The sequence below is a fragment of the Elgaria multicarinata genome, chromosome 6, assembly GCF_023053635.1.
Source record: "Elgaria multicarinata webbii isolate HBS135686 ecotype San Diego chromosome 6, rElgMul1.1.pri, whole genome shotgun sequence".
Taxonomy (NCBI): domain Eukaryota; kingdom Metazoa; phylum Chordata; class Lepidosauria; order Squamata; family Anguidae; genus Elgaria; species Elgaria multicarinata.
Genome location: NC_086176.1, coordinates 121,363,200 through 121,382,718, shown reverse-complemented (window position 1 = coordinate 121,382,718; position 19,519 = coordinate 121,363,200). Strand labels below are relative to the sequence as shown.

The window sequence follows — 19,519 nt, the reverse complement described above, 5'->3', positions numbered from 1 at the left end:
ACCCTAGGAAATCAGCGATACAATATTCGGCCTCATGTTTACTTTGGCTTGGAGGCAAAGCTGTTAACACATTTTTTTATAATGAACATGCAAAACATCAGTTAATCATGAACTGCACACACACACACCTCCTTGTAGTGCATGAACACACACACACACACACACACACACACACACACACACACACACACACACACCCCTCTTAAGAGGGGGCATTATGGGAAGCACAGGGGTTTTCTTTTGAAAGAGACGCCTGGGCTTCTAAGTGACCCTTTTGCCAGGATGCCAACACAACCAGTTGGGCTCTCAGTTCTCCCTCTGCTCCTTCAGGAACCTGCACCTACATTTGCGGGCTCTTTCTCTCTGACTTCTGCAGATGTCTGTTCCATGACACCAGCACCCTGGGAGTCTTGGATTGGGGCCTCTTCCCTCTATGAAAGCCGCCAGGGTTATTTATTTATTTATTTGTTTGTTTGTTTGTTTGTTTGTTTATTCACATTTATAAACCACCTTACCTGCTAAAAAGCCATCAATAATAAATTGCGAAATATTAAAATTAAAAACAAGAACATTAGAAATGATAAGAACGTTAGGACATTCAACTACGTATTTTAAAAGGCTCGATGGAAATGATGCATCTTTACACCCTTTCTCAACGTGGGGCGGAGGGCAAGCGTAGTTCTTGAGAGAGCGCCTGCCATAGTTTGGGGGTGGCCCAGGAGAAGGCCCTTCCGCACGTGCCGGACAAAAGGGCCTCTGTGGCTCATGGCTCCCTGCCAAGGCCCTCGCCGGCAGGTCTTAATGCCTGGACAGGGTCCTGGCAAGACAGGTGGCCCCGTGGGTTGCGGAGAGGAAGGAGAGCGAAAGGCGGGCAAGTCACACACCCTCCAGGATAGTCTGGTGCCTTCCTGGCCAGGGGAGAGCAATGCATCACTGGGGTGGGCAAGCGGAGGGGGGGGAGAGAGTGGGGAGAGGGCGGCAGTTGAGATTTGCAGCTTGTGGGCCCAAGAGAGGCGGCTGGTGCTGCAGGCGGACCCGGCTTCGTGCTCCGCTGGCTCCACTTCTGCTTTCAGTCCCCAGTCGCAGCCACATCTTTTCTGCAGAGAGAAGCTGACATCCCAGCCCATCGACAACACACACACACACACACACACACACACACATGGTGGGGAGGCTCAGCGACACCTCTTCCCAGAAAGGGCACAAGTTCCAGCAAGCTGGGTGCTTCCTCTGGCCACTGCCAGCCACCCTCAAGTGCCGCCACAGAGGCCCAGCAGCTCTTCCCAGCCACGGGATGTCTCAGGGCGTGACCTACGCTGACCTGAGGTTCGTGAGGAGCCCTCTGGAGAAGAGCCAGCCGGAAGGCTCAGAGCCCCCACAGGGCTCCCCTCCCAGGTGCCTCCTCACCCCATCTCCTCTCCCAGAGGCCGGCCATGACGGGGAGCTCACCTATGAGAACATCCAGGGGCCCAGAGCCCAGGAAGAGAAGGCTCTCGGCAGCCCCAAGGGCACTCCAGGTGAGTCCCTGGCACCGTCCCTCCCGAGGCCCCTGGAGTGACTTGGCCTTCAGGGTCCACGGAAAGCTCCGTGCCAGACACAAATTCTAACCTTGTGTGGTATCGCGGTGGGTGAATTGCAGGGTGGGTGTTGTAGCAGAGGCATGGAAGGGAGCTGGGACAAAGAAGAAGTGTGAGGAGGAGCCAGGAGGACGGGAGAGGGATCGTGTTGGTGGCTGTTTTCAGCTCCAGTAGAGGCCAAGCATCAAGCAGCCTTTAAGGAGCTGCTTCTGGTGTCTTAGGATCCACACAGCGATTTGGCAACAAAGGTGTGGTGGCTCTTCTAGCTTTGACTCCCCCCCTTTCTCCAAACTCCAGGTGAGCCAGTGATTCCCTTTACTCCTTGGATTAGCATGTTTTAGGGTGACCCTATGAAATGGAAGACAGGGCTCCTGTATCTTTAACAGTTGTATTGAAAAGGGAATTTCAGCAGGTGTCATTTGTATATATGGGGAACCTGGTGAAATTCCCTCTTCATCACAACAGTTAAAGCTGCAGGTGCCCTGCCCTCTTTTGAACCTGTTCACTTTAGTATAGCTCCTGCAGCTTTAACTGTTGTGACGAAGGGGGGAATTTCACCAGACGCTGCATGCATACAATTAACACTTGCTGAAGTTCCCTTTTCTATGCAACTGTTAAAGATACAGGAGCCCTGTCCTCCTTTTCATAGGGTCACCCTAACGTGTTTGATACGTATGTGCTGGTTATTCATGATAAGGAACTTCCAGAGGCAAGGAAGTGTGCATTACTCCTCTGTTGCTGGACAAACAGCAGGAGAAACCACATTGCTTTGTGCATATGTGAGGAATGACAAACTGGGCCAATGAGAATAGGAGTTTAAAGCTGCGATCCAAGGAGAACTGGCTTTACCTGCCATTGTTCTACACCTGGCCCAGGCAGGACACCTGTCAAGTATTAAGCAATTAACACCTGTTAACAGATTTCCCACAGGATAGAGGGGAAAGGTGTAGGACTCCAAACAATATAGGGGCAGGGCTACCTGCCTTGTCACATGGGTGGGAGCAAGGCCAGTGCACAGTGCTTTCCTGATCAACGTTTACAAGGAGGAAATTGGACTTTTCCACAGCCACATAGTCGAACTTCCCCAACAATGTAGCAGCCCTGGATAAGAGAAGAGGTCTACTTATGTATCAATAACTGGTTTAAGAGCAGAAAGCAGAGCAGTGGTCACGTCTGGCATAGAACACACACACACACACACACACACACACACACACACACACACACACCATTCTCTTTTGTCACACACACTGTTACAGACTGGGAGGAAAAACTTTCCCTACTGGTAGAACTCTTCTTTACAAAGGTTTCTGTTCATAGAATCATAGAATAGCAGAGTTGGAAGGGGCCTCTAAGGCCATCGAGTCCAACCCCCTGCTCAATGCAGGAATCCACCCTAAAGCATCCCCGACAGATGGTTGTCCAGCTGCCTCTTGAAGGCCTCTAGGGTGGGAGAGGCATTCAAGAGGCAGCTGGACAACCATCTGTCAGGGATGCTTTAGGGTGGATTCCTGCATTAAGCAGGGGGTTCAAAATATCCAGCCAATTTGAACCAGTTAGTCTACTAATAACAAGTTTATGGATGATTATTGGAGAACAAGAATGTGAGATATGCCTATTTAGGTGTCCCAGCATGGTACCAACTTTCCAGATGTTCTAGGGGGCGCTGTTGAGCTACATCAGAATATAGGAGTTTGTCATTGCCGCAAATGTGTGCACATGGACACCCCACCACCACCCATTTTCTCTCTTTCTTTCGCACACACACACACAACCTGACACACCATTCACTCTCTTCAAAGACCACCAGTCTCAACTGAACCATGAACAACAGCTGTGGAAAGGTCCTTCTTTATTCCAGCCACGAAGCACTGGGCTGAGGAGTGGTTTAAATCTTCCCGTGGAGATAAGGAGCTGCTCCTCTCCACAGCACAAATTCATGACCTTGAATGCAGCAAAGCATACTGGGCTATTTCAAGGAATGGGAGGCCAATGCACTCCTTATGTCCACCGTGCCGTCTCTTGAGCAAAATGCAAGTTACTCCAACTGCCCAGTTCCCATCCACAGCCAGACTCCTTTCAGGGTAGAAGAAGCCATCCCATAAGACCCCCAAACTGACCCCAGTGGATTTCTCTTGCAGGGTCAGACCGTCGGACGTGGTACGCGGCCGTGGCTGTGCTGGGCACCTGCCTCTTTCTTCTAGCCACCACCATAGGACTTGGTGTCCGAAGTGAGTAGCAGGCGCTCCTGGACAAAGCCAGCCCTCCTCCAACAGGCGGGGGGGCGGATGGGTTGAACTTTCACCTGGACGGGGCATGGATTTATGCTGATCCATAGCTTACTTGGGGGCTTGTGTCTTAGAACTCCGAGGAGCTGCCCGGTCGGGCAGAGGTCGCACGGCTGTGACCGCCCTTAGTAGAGCACGTGGTTGCACTCTTGGCCAAGGGAACAGCCTTGCTCATCACCTCTCTCTTTCCTCCCGTGGCCTGTGGCTGTTCTCTGCAGCCTGGAAGGTCTCGCAGCAGCTCCAGCAGGCCTCCCACGAGCACGTGGCAGAGAGCAGCATCCTGACACAGAGAATCGAGGCCAAGGAAGGGAGCCTGGCACAGACCCAGCTCCGGCTGGACCAGGCCGAGGCAGAGCTCAGCTCCACCAGGCTGGCCCTTCACGAGAGCTGGGCAGCCGGAAACGAGACCCTGCAGCAGCTGCAGCTGCGAGAAGACTCGCTGAGGCGAATGAGCGACAATCTGGCTCGTGTGTCGCAGGAGAAGGGCGAACAACTGCGGCAACTAGAAGGGAAGCTGAGGGAAGCGGCGGACACTCTGGCTCGCGAGCAGCAGGTCCGGGAGAAAACGGAGGCAGACCTGCGCCAGGCCACGTCTTGCCAGCAGATGGGTAGGTCATAGAATCATAGAATCATGGAATAGCAGAGTTGGAAGGGGCCTCCAAGGCCATCGAGTCCAACCCCCTGCTCAGTGCAGGAATCCAGCCTAAAGCATCCCTGCAACTCTTTCTCGTTCTCTTTTAACGGGGTTGTTTTGATGCATTTCTCCAATACAGGCTTCAGTCATCGTTCCCACTCCTCAGGGAATCCTGGTGGTTGTAGTTCTATGAGAGGAAGTTTGGGATCCAATCCCTATCAGAGCAGTCTCTGCACTATCACCAAACTACAATTCCCAGAATTCTTTGGGAGAGAAGCAACAACGAGTAAAGCTGACGGTGGTTAGTGTAAAGGCTTTAAAACGGCGCATTCCCGCATTCCTCCCTTCTTAATTCACAACCTGAACGCAACATTTCCAGTCTAGGTGCATCTCCTGTCCCTCACTGGGCAAACGTCTTTCCTCAGTGTAGCAGCAGACCCACCGCCTGTCCCTCTCTCGTACTTCTGACCTCTGGGTTGCAAGTGTTTATTTGACTTATAGCCCACTTTTCTTCCATCATGGAACTCAAGATGGCTACATGGGGGTTCCCAGGTGGTCCTCCCTGCCAAGGTTCCAGGCCTTCCCATCAAAATGTGAGGCCACAGAGACTCGCTGAGCAACCCACAACGTCTACATTCAGCAACACAACAGCAGCAGCAGCCAGCTCTTCCCACCTCTGGGGTCTGTGAAGGCCAGGAGCTGCCTCCTCAGCCGGCGGCCGAGTAAGCAAAACAAAACAAGGCAGTTGCCTGTCTACTCAACCTACGGCTTCCCTACTGAGCCCCACAGGCATTTGCCAGACTCCTCCTTCAGGGAGGGCCCTCTTGACCTGGCTCCTGGCCCACAGCCCATCTTGGGCAGCTGGTCCCAACGTCTCCTGATCCCTCGGCCCTCAGTGACCCAACTCTAAAAGAAAATAGTCCTCTTTGTTCTTGGGTTCTGCCTGTAACCCAGGTAGGTTTGTGAGTATTGGTGCTTTTGGTGTAGATGGGATCCTGCACCCCCCAAGACTCTCTCTTTGGCATGGTCCAGACCCATTCCAGTCTGGGTTTCAACCTGGTTATGGGACTGAATCAGCCTTGGTCGCCCTGATGGGGACAGGGGAACGCAACCCTGTCAATCCTGCTCGATCTCTCATCAGCTTCTGATACCATTGAACATGGTGTCCTCTGGGAGGCTCCTTGGGATGGACATTGGAGGCCCTGTGTCCCAGTGGTCCCCATCCTACCTGCAGCACTGATGTCCGAAAGTAACATTGGTCCCCTCCCTTGGCCACTTGGCAACTGAACTCAGGGGTTCCGCAATGTTGTTTAACATATTTATGGAGCCACTGGCAGCGGACATTAGGGGATTCAGAGTCAAATGCCATCAGTATGCAGGGGGCCTTTTACCAGCTTTGTCTAGCTGTAAATCCTCTCAATTTTTCACTGCTGCTTCCATGGTCTTTGCCACCTTTACGGCTTTATCCCAGGTCAGATTCCCTTCTTCCAATTATTTCTTTTGGACGTTAACATTCCCAACTCCACCAAAAAAATAAAAATGTCTCTCAATATGTCCTTCAGAACATTCTCATAGGAATTCAGGGAGCTTCAGCTATTGGGTGGTATAAAAATGCAATAATAAAAAACAAAAATAAAAAACGGTGCTCATTGAGTTTTTGGAGGTCAGTTCTATACTCTGATATACCGTAGATTCACCTTCCTTCCTCCTGTTACAAAATTTGAATTTTTCCGCGATTATACTTGGCTTTGAAGTATAGATCTTTTGCAACTGCCAAACATTGATTCCCTGGCTTTTATGGCTGCAGCAAGCTTCTCAAAACAGCGCAGGGTTTTTGTTTTTACTGGCACACAACCGGAGGGATCTTGCTTTTTGCTTGTCCCCAGCAGTGATCTCATTTGCCAGAAAACAGTGGCCCAATCTCTGCACTGATTGCTGTCGGTCCCGCCTCCGGATCTGATTCCTCAGTTGTCCCGTGGGATGACGCAGGGAGGATTCCTCTTCTTCGCCACTGTGCCACTGCTCACTTTTCAGAGAACTCAGACTCTGCTCACTTTTGTCGGCCCAGGTCACGGCCTGTTTACTGAAGAACAAACCCAATTGCACTGAGAAGGAAAAGGAAGGAGTGCTCAAGCGCTAAGACATCCCCTGAGCAGACGATTACTGCATTACAGCTGAAATGGCCCCAATACAGATCCTCTTATGAAGCATCTCACCTCTGGATTTTCATAGACTAGGTAGAAATGCAGCATGCAATGCAAGGACTGCCCTGCCCTGAGCCATAAGAACAGAAGAAGAGCCATCAAGCCAAGGGTCCATCTAGTCCAGCACTCTTTTCACATAGTGGCCAATCATAGAATAGCAGAGTCAGAAGGGGCCTCTAAGGCCATGGAGTCCAACCCCCTGCTCAATGCAGGAATCCACCCTAAAGCATCCCTGACAGATGGTTGTCCAGCTGCCTCTTGAAGGCCTCTAGGGTGGGAGAGCCCACCACCTCCCTGGGTCATTCATTCCATTGTCATACTGCTCCTACAGTCAGGAAATTTTTCCTGATGTCCAGCCGGAATCTGGCTTCCTGTCACTTGAGCCCTTTATTCTGTGACTTGCACCAGCTGTCGACCAGGAACCCACAAGCAGGCCATAGGTGTAACAGCACACTCCCACCCATGTTCCCCAACAACTGGTGCATACAGGCTTACTGCCTCTGATACTGGAGTTAACATAGAAGCACCAGGACTAGTAGCCATTGTTAGCCTTCTCTTCCAGGAATTTATCCAACCCCCATTTAAAGTCATCCAGATTGGTGGCCATCACCACATCTTGTGGTTTATGAACAAGTTGAAAAGCATTGGTCCCAGTACAGGCTCCTGTGGGACCCCACTATTTACTCCCCCCCCCCATTGGGAGAATGTGCCATTAATTCCTACTCTCTGCTTTCTGTTCGTTAATCAGCTATTGATCCATGATCGGACCTCTCCTCTTATTCCATGACTGCTGGGCCCAGAAGCAGTTCCAGAGCTGGATGTGACAAGAACTTTTCTTGCCCTTCTATCTTTTCTCTAGGCTGTTGTCCTGATGGATGGAAGCTCTTCAGATGGAAATGCCTGTGGATTTCAACAGATCAAAAGACTTGGGCAGACAGCAAGGCCAGCTGTAAAAGCGAACAGTCTCAGCTGCTTATTTTAAAGCCCTGGAGTGCAAGAGAACTATGGGATGCTGTACTAGTAAACTATGCACAGGTCAGTAGGGTCCAAATGGTCAGTAGGGTCCAAATGGCCAGGGCTGAGTGGTGGACTCCATTCTCTTGCTTTCTAGCCAGAAGGAGGAATCTGGAAGTGCCCTCTAGTGGCAGAATTATAGCACAGCTCCAGCTTTACACACGGCCAATTTGGAGCCATTAAGGTTTATTCCAGTTTATCTCTGATCTTTTTCAAAGAGGAAAAACATGGGAGATGTCATGTAAGGGACTCGCAAACTTCCATAAGTCGCCAATTGTGAACATGCAATCAATCACTCATTTAAAGAAGCTCATAGACTTGGAAAGATAATTCTACAATTAAGCCTACCCCTGTATCTGTCTCAGGTCAGACTCAGAACTTCTCTACACTGTTGCATGCTCATGATTGGCCACTCATGGAAGTTTGCAGTTCCTTGACATGATGCCATCAACCTCCAGGATGTCTCCCGTGCTTTCCCCCAGTAATCTCACTTTAAAAACCATCAGAGATAAAATTATGGTGGGATATCGCGGGATATCCCAGTATGTAAAGTTGGCGTTATGCTATAAGATAGCCACAAGATGGTGCTGTTTCAGTTAACATTATGGAACATTGCCAAGAGGGGAAGTTTTCAATTGCAAATCACATGATCACTGTTGGTCGCCGTCTAAAAAAGACCCATAGTAAACATGAAAAGACCCCGGAAGAAGAAAGCCTGGTAAGAAAGCAGGGTTTTTCCTTAAGGTAGAGATGCTTTTAAGCTATCCAGAGAAATGCCCCCCCCATCTGTTTTCTAAAGCCTCCAAGGTCATCTTACACGACTTGTTTTCTGCTGCTGGGTTTCTCCTCTGATAAGACTCATTTTTCCAGTGTTTATTCTAAAGTACTTTTCCCGAAATATAGATGCAGCACTTTTTGTTCTTTTCTCCATGAAACGGAGTAGGGCAAACCTTCCCCAATCTGGTGCCTCCAGGTTGCAATTCCCAGAATTCCTACTCATTGGCCTTGCTGTCTGGAGCTGATGGCGTTAAAGTCCACAATATCTGGAGAGCACAAGGTTGGGGAAGGCAGCGTGCATTTCTTTTGGAACAAATGGAAAATAGCACCCACGGAGGCCCAACTGGCTAAGTTTTCATTCATTTCCAAATGAATTCTCGGAGGTTGTTTTTCATTATTATTATTATTATTATTATTATTATTATTATTATTATTATATTTATTTGTATCCCGCCTTTTGCCCAATGCTGGGCCTCAAGGCGGCCTTACAAAGTTTAAAATATACATGGGGGGGGGAGGGAAACAAAACCATAAACAATTAAAAAATACACAACAAAATTATAAAACATTAACATAGATGGAGGGCTGGATTATTCTCCAAAGGCCTGCTTGAACAAAAGAGTTTTAGCCTGCTTCCGAAAGTCCATCAAGGAGGGAGCCAGCCTAACTTCCCCAGGAAGATCTCTACACAATCCTCATTCATTTGGGGTTCAACCTTCTTTTGTTGGTGGCCACTCAGTGGCAGGGCCGGGATGGAGGGCAGCTGCCAGTGGGGTCTGACCTTTTTTTTTTTTTTAACCTTTTTTGTTGTTATTGTTGTCATAGAAGCTGACATTTCCCTCCAGAATGCCCCAGAAAGACTGGACTTGATAGGATGCTCCTTAGTGAAAGTCCTTTAGTGGCCCTGAGCAAATTAAATATTATAAGTCAATACTCTTTTTAAAATATCATGGATTTGTTTTAACACACACACACACACACACACACACCAACTCCTACATCCTTGCAACATTCACCCCATAATCCAGGGGTTGCCAGCACAGCACCCACAGGTACCAGGGCACCAGCGGACACCTCCAATGGTGCTCACAAAGGGGTCCCCAAGGGGTTGCTCATGGGCACCCACAAAACAATATACATACACATACATGGATTTTTATACATCCATAGCAATGAACACATACAAAATGCACACTGGTTTCTAGCCATTATATATGGGCTTCAACAAAAGCAGACCAAATACCCAAATAATTATCCATCTGAAGGTGGTGTTTATATGCCTCCCATTCAAATACCAAAAACATCATAAGGTTCTCAATATTCATTGCATTCTAGGCAGTGAGTGCTTATCCTTCCAATCTTGTAGTATCAGACTTTTAGCTGTCAAAAGGGTGCAGAGAGTCCATTGACCATTTATAAAAATTTCCATAAAGCAGGAATACAATTTAAAAGACAATGTACTGGGGAAAAGGAGGGATGATGATGATGATGATGATGATGATAATGATGATGATGATGAAAGTCAGTGAATATCACAGACTATTCCAGTACAAAATGGATCTCTGTAATAACCTCCTCCCAAAAAGAAGCAACTACTGGACATCCCCAAAACATACGTTGAAAAGAAGCATTGGCTGCATTGCACCGCCAGCAGTTCAGCGAATTAGACACTCCGGTATTAAAGAGAAGTTCTGGTGTCCAATAGAAATGAAACCATTTGTTTTTGCTGAACAAGATGCAGCCTAAGATCCTTAGACACAGCAGGCAGACGCCAAATGGTGAGCTACTGATTGGGCCTTTTGCGATGGTCCCCACAGCAGTTCCCAAAATTCCCAATTTTGCCCACAGGTCCAAATCGTTTGGGGAACCGTGCCACAATCTATTCACACGTGCACATTCACAACCACAGTCTGCTACACCGTGCTCACACAACAGACTCCACACACACACACACACACACACACATACACACAGAGATTTCAGAATAATTTGTGGGGTCTGGGGTCCTGCCTCCGTGTTTTCCTAAATACAGACCCCCTACTGCCTCTTTTCCATATGAGTAAGTGGGAGACAGTCCACTGCATGAAGCTTATGAAAGATGAAAAGGACGATCCCATCAGGACAACCATTTGCCTCCCAACACAGACCCCGTTGGGCCCAGAGTGGGGACAGCAGCAAAATGGGGCCCCCACCCGAACTGTTTCCTGGATTGGACCCCAACGAGCAGGAAAAGAGAACCGGGTGGAGGCAAAGGACGTGGTTTTGTTTGTTTGTTTATTCATTCATTCAATTTATGAGCCACCCTGTAGCCAAAGCTCTCAGGGCAACATACATAATAAAAGCAGAAACAATAAAACCAATTACAATAAGACCATTTTTGAAACTATTAAAAGTATTGTTTTAATAGCAGGAACAACAATTCAGCATTTAAATGAGACAAATAACTGAGCAGCTAAAAAGTTAGAGAAGATTATTTTTAAATGCAGCATTAAAGATATTAAGAATAAATGAAGGAGCAATTAAAATGCTTTTGAGAGGCCTGGGAGAATAAAAAACATTGAAAAGCTGAACAAAGTAGGTGCCAGTCGGTCTCCTCCAGGGATGGCATTATGTAGTTTGGGGGCCGTTGCAGAAAAGGCCGGCTCACGAGTAGCCCTCCGCTGAATCTCAGGGATCCATCACACCTATTTCCCCTCTCTGGTTTGTCTCCGAGTTTTTTACCTCCGTTTCATAAGCACTGCAAGGGCTCCCTCGCACACGGTCCCTTTCACGTGGGTTTTCGCGTGTTTGCTCTTCCATTCCATTCCACCCCGCCCCTCCTCCTCCAATTCATTGGTTGTGGGACTCTGATGGGTGTGGGCTCTCCCCCCCTTGCTCTGGCTTTGTTATCTACCGATTACTTTTAAGGTTTCATCTGAGCTCCATTTCTGCAGGCAATGGGGGTGGGTGGAGTTGGAGCACTAAAAAGTCCATTCAAGTGACTAATAAGACCCTACGATGACTGAGCTGGAGGAGGAGAACCGCCCCGCCCTCCCCTTTCTCCAGCAAGATTCCATTAGCCCCCAACAAAGGAAAAAGCGAGAGAGTAAAATAATCCAGACTTTCTCTGCACTGGGGGAAGGGGCGAGATGAGTGCAGGACAGGGACGACATCATGTGAGTCCTGCACTGCAAATCCACCTACCAGGCATGGCGAGTGTGTGATAAATCACTGGTGTGATGGAGCACCCAGTCAGTGTATGTGGGAGTACTTGGAGCGATGCTGGCCAGCGGCCTTCTGCCCGGTCAGTGCCGGGAGTCCTTCTCCGTTGAACCTTTAGCCATGCCGTTTCCCTGCCCACTGCAGCCAGAAGACAGGGACACTGGTTGGGGATCGGGGAGGGGGAGCAGAAATATCTTTTCCCTTTCTAAAAATCTTACACTAGTAAGGATTGGGACATTTACTTGATTAATCTGTGAAATTAACCCCTCCTCCAGAAACAGTGTGCTTAACTAATCCAACACCCTTTCTGTATTACCCTAGCATTATCCTCAATCATATGGATACTGGATTGGACTTAATAAAACGTGGCCTAGCAAGTTTACGTCCAAGTATATTTTGCTTTGGGACGACGGGTCTCGCTATGAAGGGTAAGTGCAGGAGGGACTCTCCGTTTGGTTCGTCGTCAGGCTGGATGGAAGGTCGGCACGGCCCACGCCCCCCCCTCCCCAGCAGCGGAACCGGCAGCCTTTTTCTGCCCCCCTTTAGGGACACGAGGTTTCACCTCATGGCTCCACTGAGCGCCACTGGGTCTCTTCTGACTGACTGCAGATCACCGAGGGAGGGGCCTCAGGGCAAACCTTTTACAGGAGAAGCAGGAGCGCCTCTACTGAGCAATGCCCCCCCCCACGCAGCCCTTCCGGTTCACAAAGTAACACGACATCCCCCCCCCAACAACCATACGACCCTCTGGGGTGCGGAGCAGCACAGATGGGCAGACAATGCCGTCACTCCATGTTTCTGAGGTGCGTTGGCGGATCGGATCAGATCAGCATCGGCCCTGGAAGCAGCTGGCCTGGGGCCCCTCTCTGGCCTCCCTCTCGGCTTCCTCTGCCCCTGGTGGCTTTACCAAGCCCTAATCAAGATGCAAACCAGATTATTAGAAGGGAGGGGGGTTGATTCCACTTCCATGAGTAAAGCCAAGAAGCAGTGGGGCTCCATGCACACACACACACCACCAATCCTATCATCCTGCCACGTGCATCAGGAAAAGCCAGCGCCATGGCGACCTCCTATTCCTCAGCCTCCCCTCCCCCATTCGTGGCTGTATCCCAGCCCCACGCGTGGGCTCCATGTCTGTGAGACCCCAGTTGACCACAAGGGGAGGCTGACTGTGTTGTCATGTGCTCCCCACTTCGCTGACCGGTGAGGCATTCCGGGGCAAGCCCCATCCTGCTTTGGAAGGAGAGCTCACTGGAGGCTTGGAGCATCGTCAGATGAGTGTTCGGCTCGAAATCGGCAGCATGTGAAGCTGCATTGCGCTATGAAAGGGTGCCAAGGGTTGCAGACCTGGGCCTCATCTACACCAAGCAGGATATTGCACTATGGAAGTGGTATATAAAAGGCAGGAGCCACACGACTGCTTTATAGTGGTACTGAAGTGCACTGACCACTGTTGGGGCCCATTGACTCAGACCACATGCCGCTTTCATACTGCTATATGCTGCTTGCTGTGGATCCTGCCGTTTATATACCGCTTGCATACTGCTTTCGTAGTACAATATCCTGCTTGGTGTAGATGAGGCCTTCAGCACAACCTTACATCTACTCAGAAGTAAGTCCTGGCTTTCCTGGGGGCTGTGAGGAAACAGATGATAACAAGACTCCCCTCCCCTGCTCCTTTGCACACTTGCCAGGCAGGGAGGGAGCCCCAGCAGACAGCAGGATCTTCCACCTTGTCACCCCTCTCCTCCTGTGTAATCCAGCCCGTATCAATTGCGCCAAAGTACCAGGAAGCACAACAGCCCTGGGTAAACAATGTGACTTCCCTTAATGTAGAGACCCTATACATCCATGAAAGCTTGTGTCAGAATAAACTGTTAGTCTTTAAGTACCCAAAGACCACTGCTTGGTTTGCTGTGACAGGCTAACACAGCTACCCCTTTTGAAAAATGTTACCTATGAACGTGTAACTTTTCCTCTGATCTAGAGAGGCAACTTCTCTCTCTTTGCAGGGAGCTCCTAGGAGACCTAGGCCAATTTAAGAACATCCTCCTGGACTAGCCATGTATGGGTCCAGCCCACACTGGACAATTCAGGGCCAAACTACAAGTGATACTAAGTGGCACCATAGGTCTGATCATAGAATCATAGAATAGCAGAGTTGGAAGGGGCCTACAAGGCCATCGAGTCCAACCCCCTGCTCAATGCAGGAATACCCTAAAGCATCCCTGACAGATGGTTGTCCAGCTGCCTCTTGAAGGCCTCTAGTGTGGGAGAGCCCACCACCTCCCTAGGTAACTGGTTCCATTGTCGTACTGCTCTAACAGTCAGGAAGTTTTTTCTGATGTCCAGCTGGAATCTGGCTTCCTTTAACTTGAGCCTGTTATTCCGTGTCCTGCACTCTGGGAGGATCGAGAAGAGATCTTGAATTGTGGAGCCCAGAACTGGACGCAATACTCTAGATGAGGCCTAACCAGGGCCGAATAGAGAGGAACCAGTATCTCATGTGATTTGGAAGCTATACTTGTACTAATGCAGCCCAAAATAGGATTGGCCTTTCTTGCAGCCATATCGCACTGTTGGCTCATATTCAGCTTGCAGTCTACAACAATTCCAAGACCCTTCTCGTTCGTAGTATTGCTGAGCCAAGTATCCCCCATCTTGTAACTGTGCATTTGGTTTCTTTTTCCTAAATGTAGAACTTGGCATTTATCCCTATTAAATTTCACCCTGTTGTTTTCAGCCCAGCACTCCAGCCTATCAAGATCACTTTGAAGTTTGTTTCTGTCTTCCAGGGTATTAGCTATCCCACACAATTTGGTGTCATCTGCAAATCTGATAAGCGTTCCCTGCACCTCTTCGTCCAAATCATTAATAAAAATGTTGAAGAGCACTGGGCCCAGGACTGAGCCCTGCGGTACCCCACTCGTTGCCTCTCCCCAGTTTGAGAAGGTTCCATTGATAAGTACTCTTTGAGTCCGATTCTGTAGCCAACTGTGAATCCACCTAATAGTTGTTCCATCTAGCCCACTTTTAGCTAGTTTGTTAATCAGAATATCATGGGGCACTTTGTCAAAAGCTTTGCTGAAGTCAAGATATATGACGTCCACAGCATTCCCACGGTCCACAAGGGAGGTTACCTTATCAAAAAATGAGATCAAATTAGTCTGACAGGACTTGTTCTTGACAAATCCATGTTGGCTTCTAGTGATCACCGCATTGATTTCAAGGTGTTTACAGATTGACTTCTTTGTAATCTGCTCCAGAATTTTCCCAGGGATGGATGTCAGACTGACTGGTCTGTAGTTCCCAGGTTCCTCCTTTTTGCCCTTTTTGAAGATAGGGACAACGTTAGCCCTCCTCCAGTCGTCCAGCACCTCACCCATCTTCCATGATGTTGCAAAGATAATAGACAAAGGTTCTGAGAGTTCTTCCGCTAGCTCCTTCATTACTCTAGGATGCAGTTCATCAGGCCCTGGAGATTTGAACTCATTCAAGGAAATTAGGTGTTCTTTGACCATTTGTTTATCAATCTCAAACTGCAATCCTGCCCCCTCAACTTCTGCTTCACTTTTTCCAGGGGGGTCATAGACCCGCTTTTGGGAGAAGTCTGAGGCAAAGTAGGAATTGAGCACTTCAGCCTTTTCTTTGTCATCTGTTATCAATTTGCCATCCTCATTAAGCAGTTGAACCACCATTTCTTTCCTCTGCCTTTTACTACTCACATATCTGAAGAAAGCCTTTTTATTGCTTTTAGCATCCCTTGCTAATCTCAGCTCATTCTGAGCTTTAGCCTTCCTGACGTCATTTCGGCACTTCTGCGCCACATGTCTGTACTCTTCTTTTGTAGCCTGGCCTTCCTTCCACTTCCTATATGTATCCCTTTTTGTTTTCAGGTCATCTCTAAGCTTTTTGTGGAGCCACATTGGTTTCCTCTGCTGTCTTCCATCTTTTCTCCTTGTTGGAATTGTTTGTAATTGTGCCTTTAAAATTTCCTTTTTTAAATAATCCCACCCATCTTGCACTCCTTTTCTCATTAGGCTCACTTGCCACGGGACCTTACTTATCATAGTTCTGAGTTTATTAAAATCAGCTTTCCTAAAATCCAGAGTACGTGTATGGCTACGCTCGACTTTTGTCTCCTTCATAATCAAGAATTCAAGTATGACGTGGTCACTTTCCCCCAGAGTTCCTGTAACTGCCACTTTATCCACTAAGTCATCCCTATTGGTCAATAACAAGTCAAGGATTGCCGATCCTCTAGTTCCTTCCTCCACTTTCTGTAGGAGAAAGTTATCACCCATACATGTCAGGAATTTCTTGGAAGGGCCGCTTTTGGCAGTATTGGTCTCCCCACAGATATCAGGGTAATTGAAGTCCCCCATCACTACTACATCACACTTCCTTGAAACACTGGCAAGTTGTTTCTCAAAAGTTTCTTCCTCGTCTTCTCCTTGATTGGCTGGTCGGTAGTAGACTCCGATTATCATGTTCTTTTTATTCCTTGCCCCATTTATTTTAATCCAGATGCTCTCGATAGGGCTCCCAGTCTGATCCACCTGTATTCTGTGCAGGGATAGGTATTTTTAACATACAGTGCAACTCCACTTCCCTTTCTATTTCTTCTGTTCTTTTTGAACAAGTTATATCCTTCAATTGCTATATTCCAGTCATGGGAGTCATCCCACCAAGTTTCAGTTATACCTATCAAGTCATATTTGCCTTCATGTAATAAGAGTTCAAGTTCGTTCTGTTTGTTTCCAATGCTCTGGGCATTAGTATATAGACATCGAAGACCATGTGTTTTATAGTCTGGCTTTGTTCCTACCTTGTTGCAGACACTATTTTGGGGCACTATTGGAGCTGTTCTCTGTACTGTGGTGCCTTGGCCTTCATCCATTGTTGCCTCGAGGTTTTCGTCTCCCGCCCCGGTAAGATTCAGTTTAAAGCCCTCCTGATCAAGTTCTTCACGCTGTGGCCGAACTCATTCTTTCCAGCCCTTGTGAGGTGCAACCCATCCCTTGCCAGCAGTCCATGTTCCAAGTAGCGTAGCCCGTGGTCCCAGAATACAAAATTCTCACGTCGTCACCACCACTGATCCAGCATCAGTGCTCTTCTTATGTACATTAATGCATTTAACGTCACATGGCTTTTGGCCCTCAAGCACTACAAAGTGTGGGTGTTGCGAATGGCCCTGCAATGATGCTTTATAAGCTGGAATAAACAAGGTACAGCTTGTAGGGTGAGCATATTTATTTATTTATTGCATTTGTGTATCGCCCCATAGCCAAAGCTCTCTGGGCGGTTTACATATGAAAAAGAGGACAGGGCTCCTGTATCTTTTACAGTTCTGTTGAAAGGGGAATTTCAGCAGATGTCTCTGGTCACGCTAATATAGCTCCTGCACTTTAACTGTTGTGATCAAGAGGGAATTTCACCCGGCGCTGCATGTATACAAATTCTCTTTTCTACAGAACAGTTAAAGATACAGGAGCCCAGACCTCATTTCCGTATGGTCACCATGTATTCTGATTCCCCACCCCTGCTTTTATGTCACAATACGGTTACTCTCTGAGCAGAGAAATGTCAGGGGTGCAGCTTTCGTGTCCTTTGCAAGAGGCCACAGAGGACTTGCTGGCATTTTGTGACATTTGCATTTATTTAGCAATATGCAGGCCGATCCAAGGTTGTTCCAACAGCCACGGCTTCCCCATTAGATTTCTGGGGAACCCGCCAATGCCAGGGGACCCTCACTGGGAGCAAGGATGGTGCTTTCTGCTTTTCAGTTCTCTCAGGCCTCATTGTTGTTTACAAACCCCACCACCCCAACGGGTGTAACTCAGGAGGACATGTCACAGACCTTCTGCCACGGGAAGGCCATCCGGTACCTTCAAGGTATTTGGGGGTTCAGATCCTTCAATCCCAGGCAGCATCCCCAGTGGTTGGGGATTATGGGCATTGCAGTCCACACATCTAGAGGACACCAGGTTGCTTAGCCTGCCCTTATTTACTCCCAAGGCAATGTGTTAATCTTTAAGGTGCCGCAAGACTAGGGTGACCATACGAAAAGGAGGACAGGGCTCCTGTATCTTTAAAGTTGTATTGAAAAGGGAATTTCAGCAGGTGTCCATTTGTATATATGGAGAACCTGGTGAAATTTCCTCTTCATCACAACATTTAAATCCTGGTTGTGCTTTTTATACTGTATTTTGTATTTGTGCTTTTAACCTGTTGGTTGTTTTATTATGGTTTTGATTTTTGTGAACGCCCAGAGAGCTTCGGCTATTGGGCAGTATAAAAATGTAATAAATAAAATAAAAAAATAAATAATAAATAAAGCTGCAGGTGCCCTGCCCTCTTTTAAATCTGGTCACTCTAGTATAGTTCCTGCAGCTTTAACTGTGGTGATGAAGAAAGAATTTCACCAGGTTCTCCATATATACAAATGACACCTGCTGAAATTCCCTTTTCTATGCAATTGTTAAAGATACAGGAGCCCTGTCCTCCTTTTCATATGGTCACCCTACACAAGACTCTTCAGTGTTTCCACTGCCACAGACTAACATAGCTTTCCCCCTGGAATTTGCATCTGGTGCAGTTTTTATTTTATTTCATTTCCAGAACTGAGAAACCTCTTGGTAATTACTATGATGATTTTATCAAAATTCACAATGGAGCCCTGGAATATGGTTGGCGTAATACACTGCAGCAATACATCTGTGAGAAGGCGGCCAACTCAATACAGCCCAGCTAATCTCCCGGTCAACAGGTGGAAAGACCTGAGGTGGCCAAGGAGGTGCAAAGTGGAGGTGTGTCCTGACCCCGAGCTTTGACCTGGAACCTGATTTGGCACTTTGGAAAATACCCCAACTCTGGTCGAACTCATTTAGGGGCTGCCTCTTTGACTTGAGCACCAAACCAGTCGAGATTTGGAAATCCAACTTTTGTGCCTCTTGTTGTCGGTCATGGAAAATCATAAAATAGCTACAGCTTTTTTTTCTGTTTGTCAGAACTGGATGAAATCTGCAGGCATAGTGGCTCCGTGGGAGGGGATTATGCTTGCCAAGTTTCAGAAAAATATATATGGTGGGTTTTGTGCTACGCACCTTTACATTTTGATTTTTTAAATTATTATTTTAGAGGCACTGCTGATAGCGTTATTATTTCTTGGCAGACTTGGATGAAATTTGCAGGCATAGCTGCCCCTTCTCAGGGGATCAAGCTGGCCATATTTCAGATGAATAGGTGCAGGGATTTTTGTGCAAGAGCAGCCTTTACATTTTAAGGGTACCTCAAAAAGGATGCACATCCCTAGTACAAAGCCTAAAAAAGGAAGGCCTTTTCCAGGGGACCAGATGGTTTCCTACAGCAAACTACCCACCACAAACTCTGCCAGTTGTGCCTGCCTACATGTCCCTACTAGTCTATCCTATAGGTCAACCGCTCTGCTGGCAGGAACAGTGCCTGCACAGGCTGGCAGGAGGAAGCCCTGCTTTGTCCCTGCTTTTATCAAAACCGCTCCTCCTGCATCCACTGCAATGCAAAAAAGGAGAAGAGGGGGCAGGGGGAGCATAGAGTCAAAGAATAGCAGAGTTGGAAGGGGCCTACAAGGCCATCAAGTCCAACCCCCTGCTCAATGCAGGAATCCACCCTAAAGCGTCCCTGACAGGTGGTTGTCTAGAGGCATTCAAGAGGCAGCTGGACAACCATCTGTCAGGGATGCATCCCAAAGAAGTCCCCTTCCCCTGCCAGTATTGGGTGGGGTGACCATATGGAAAAGAGGACAGGGCTCCAGTTGAATAGAAAAGGGGATTTCAGCAGGTG

The 19,519-nt window shown here is 48.1% G+C and overlaps 1 protein-coding gene across 1 annotated transcript; it reads left to right on the top strand.

Moving 5' to 3' along the window:
• The first annotated feature begins 1,294 nt into the window (after positions 1-1,294).
• On the top strand, positions 1,295-18,539 carry LOC134400479 (B-cell differentiation antigen CD72-like). Its single transcript, XM_063128811.1, has 6 exons — positions 1,295-1,517; positions 3,719-3,808; positions 4,084-4,473; positions 7,563-7,738; positions 12,017-12,123; positions 18,317-18,539. The coding sequence occupies exons 1-6, from the start codon at positions 1,295-1,297 to the stop codon at positions 18,447-18,449; spliced, it is 1,119 nt and encodes a 372-aa protein (XP_062984881.1). The 3' UTR covers positions 18,450-18,539.
• Positions 18,540-19,519: the final 980 nt, after the last annotated feature.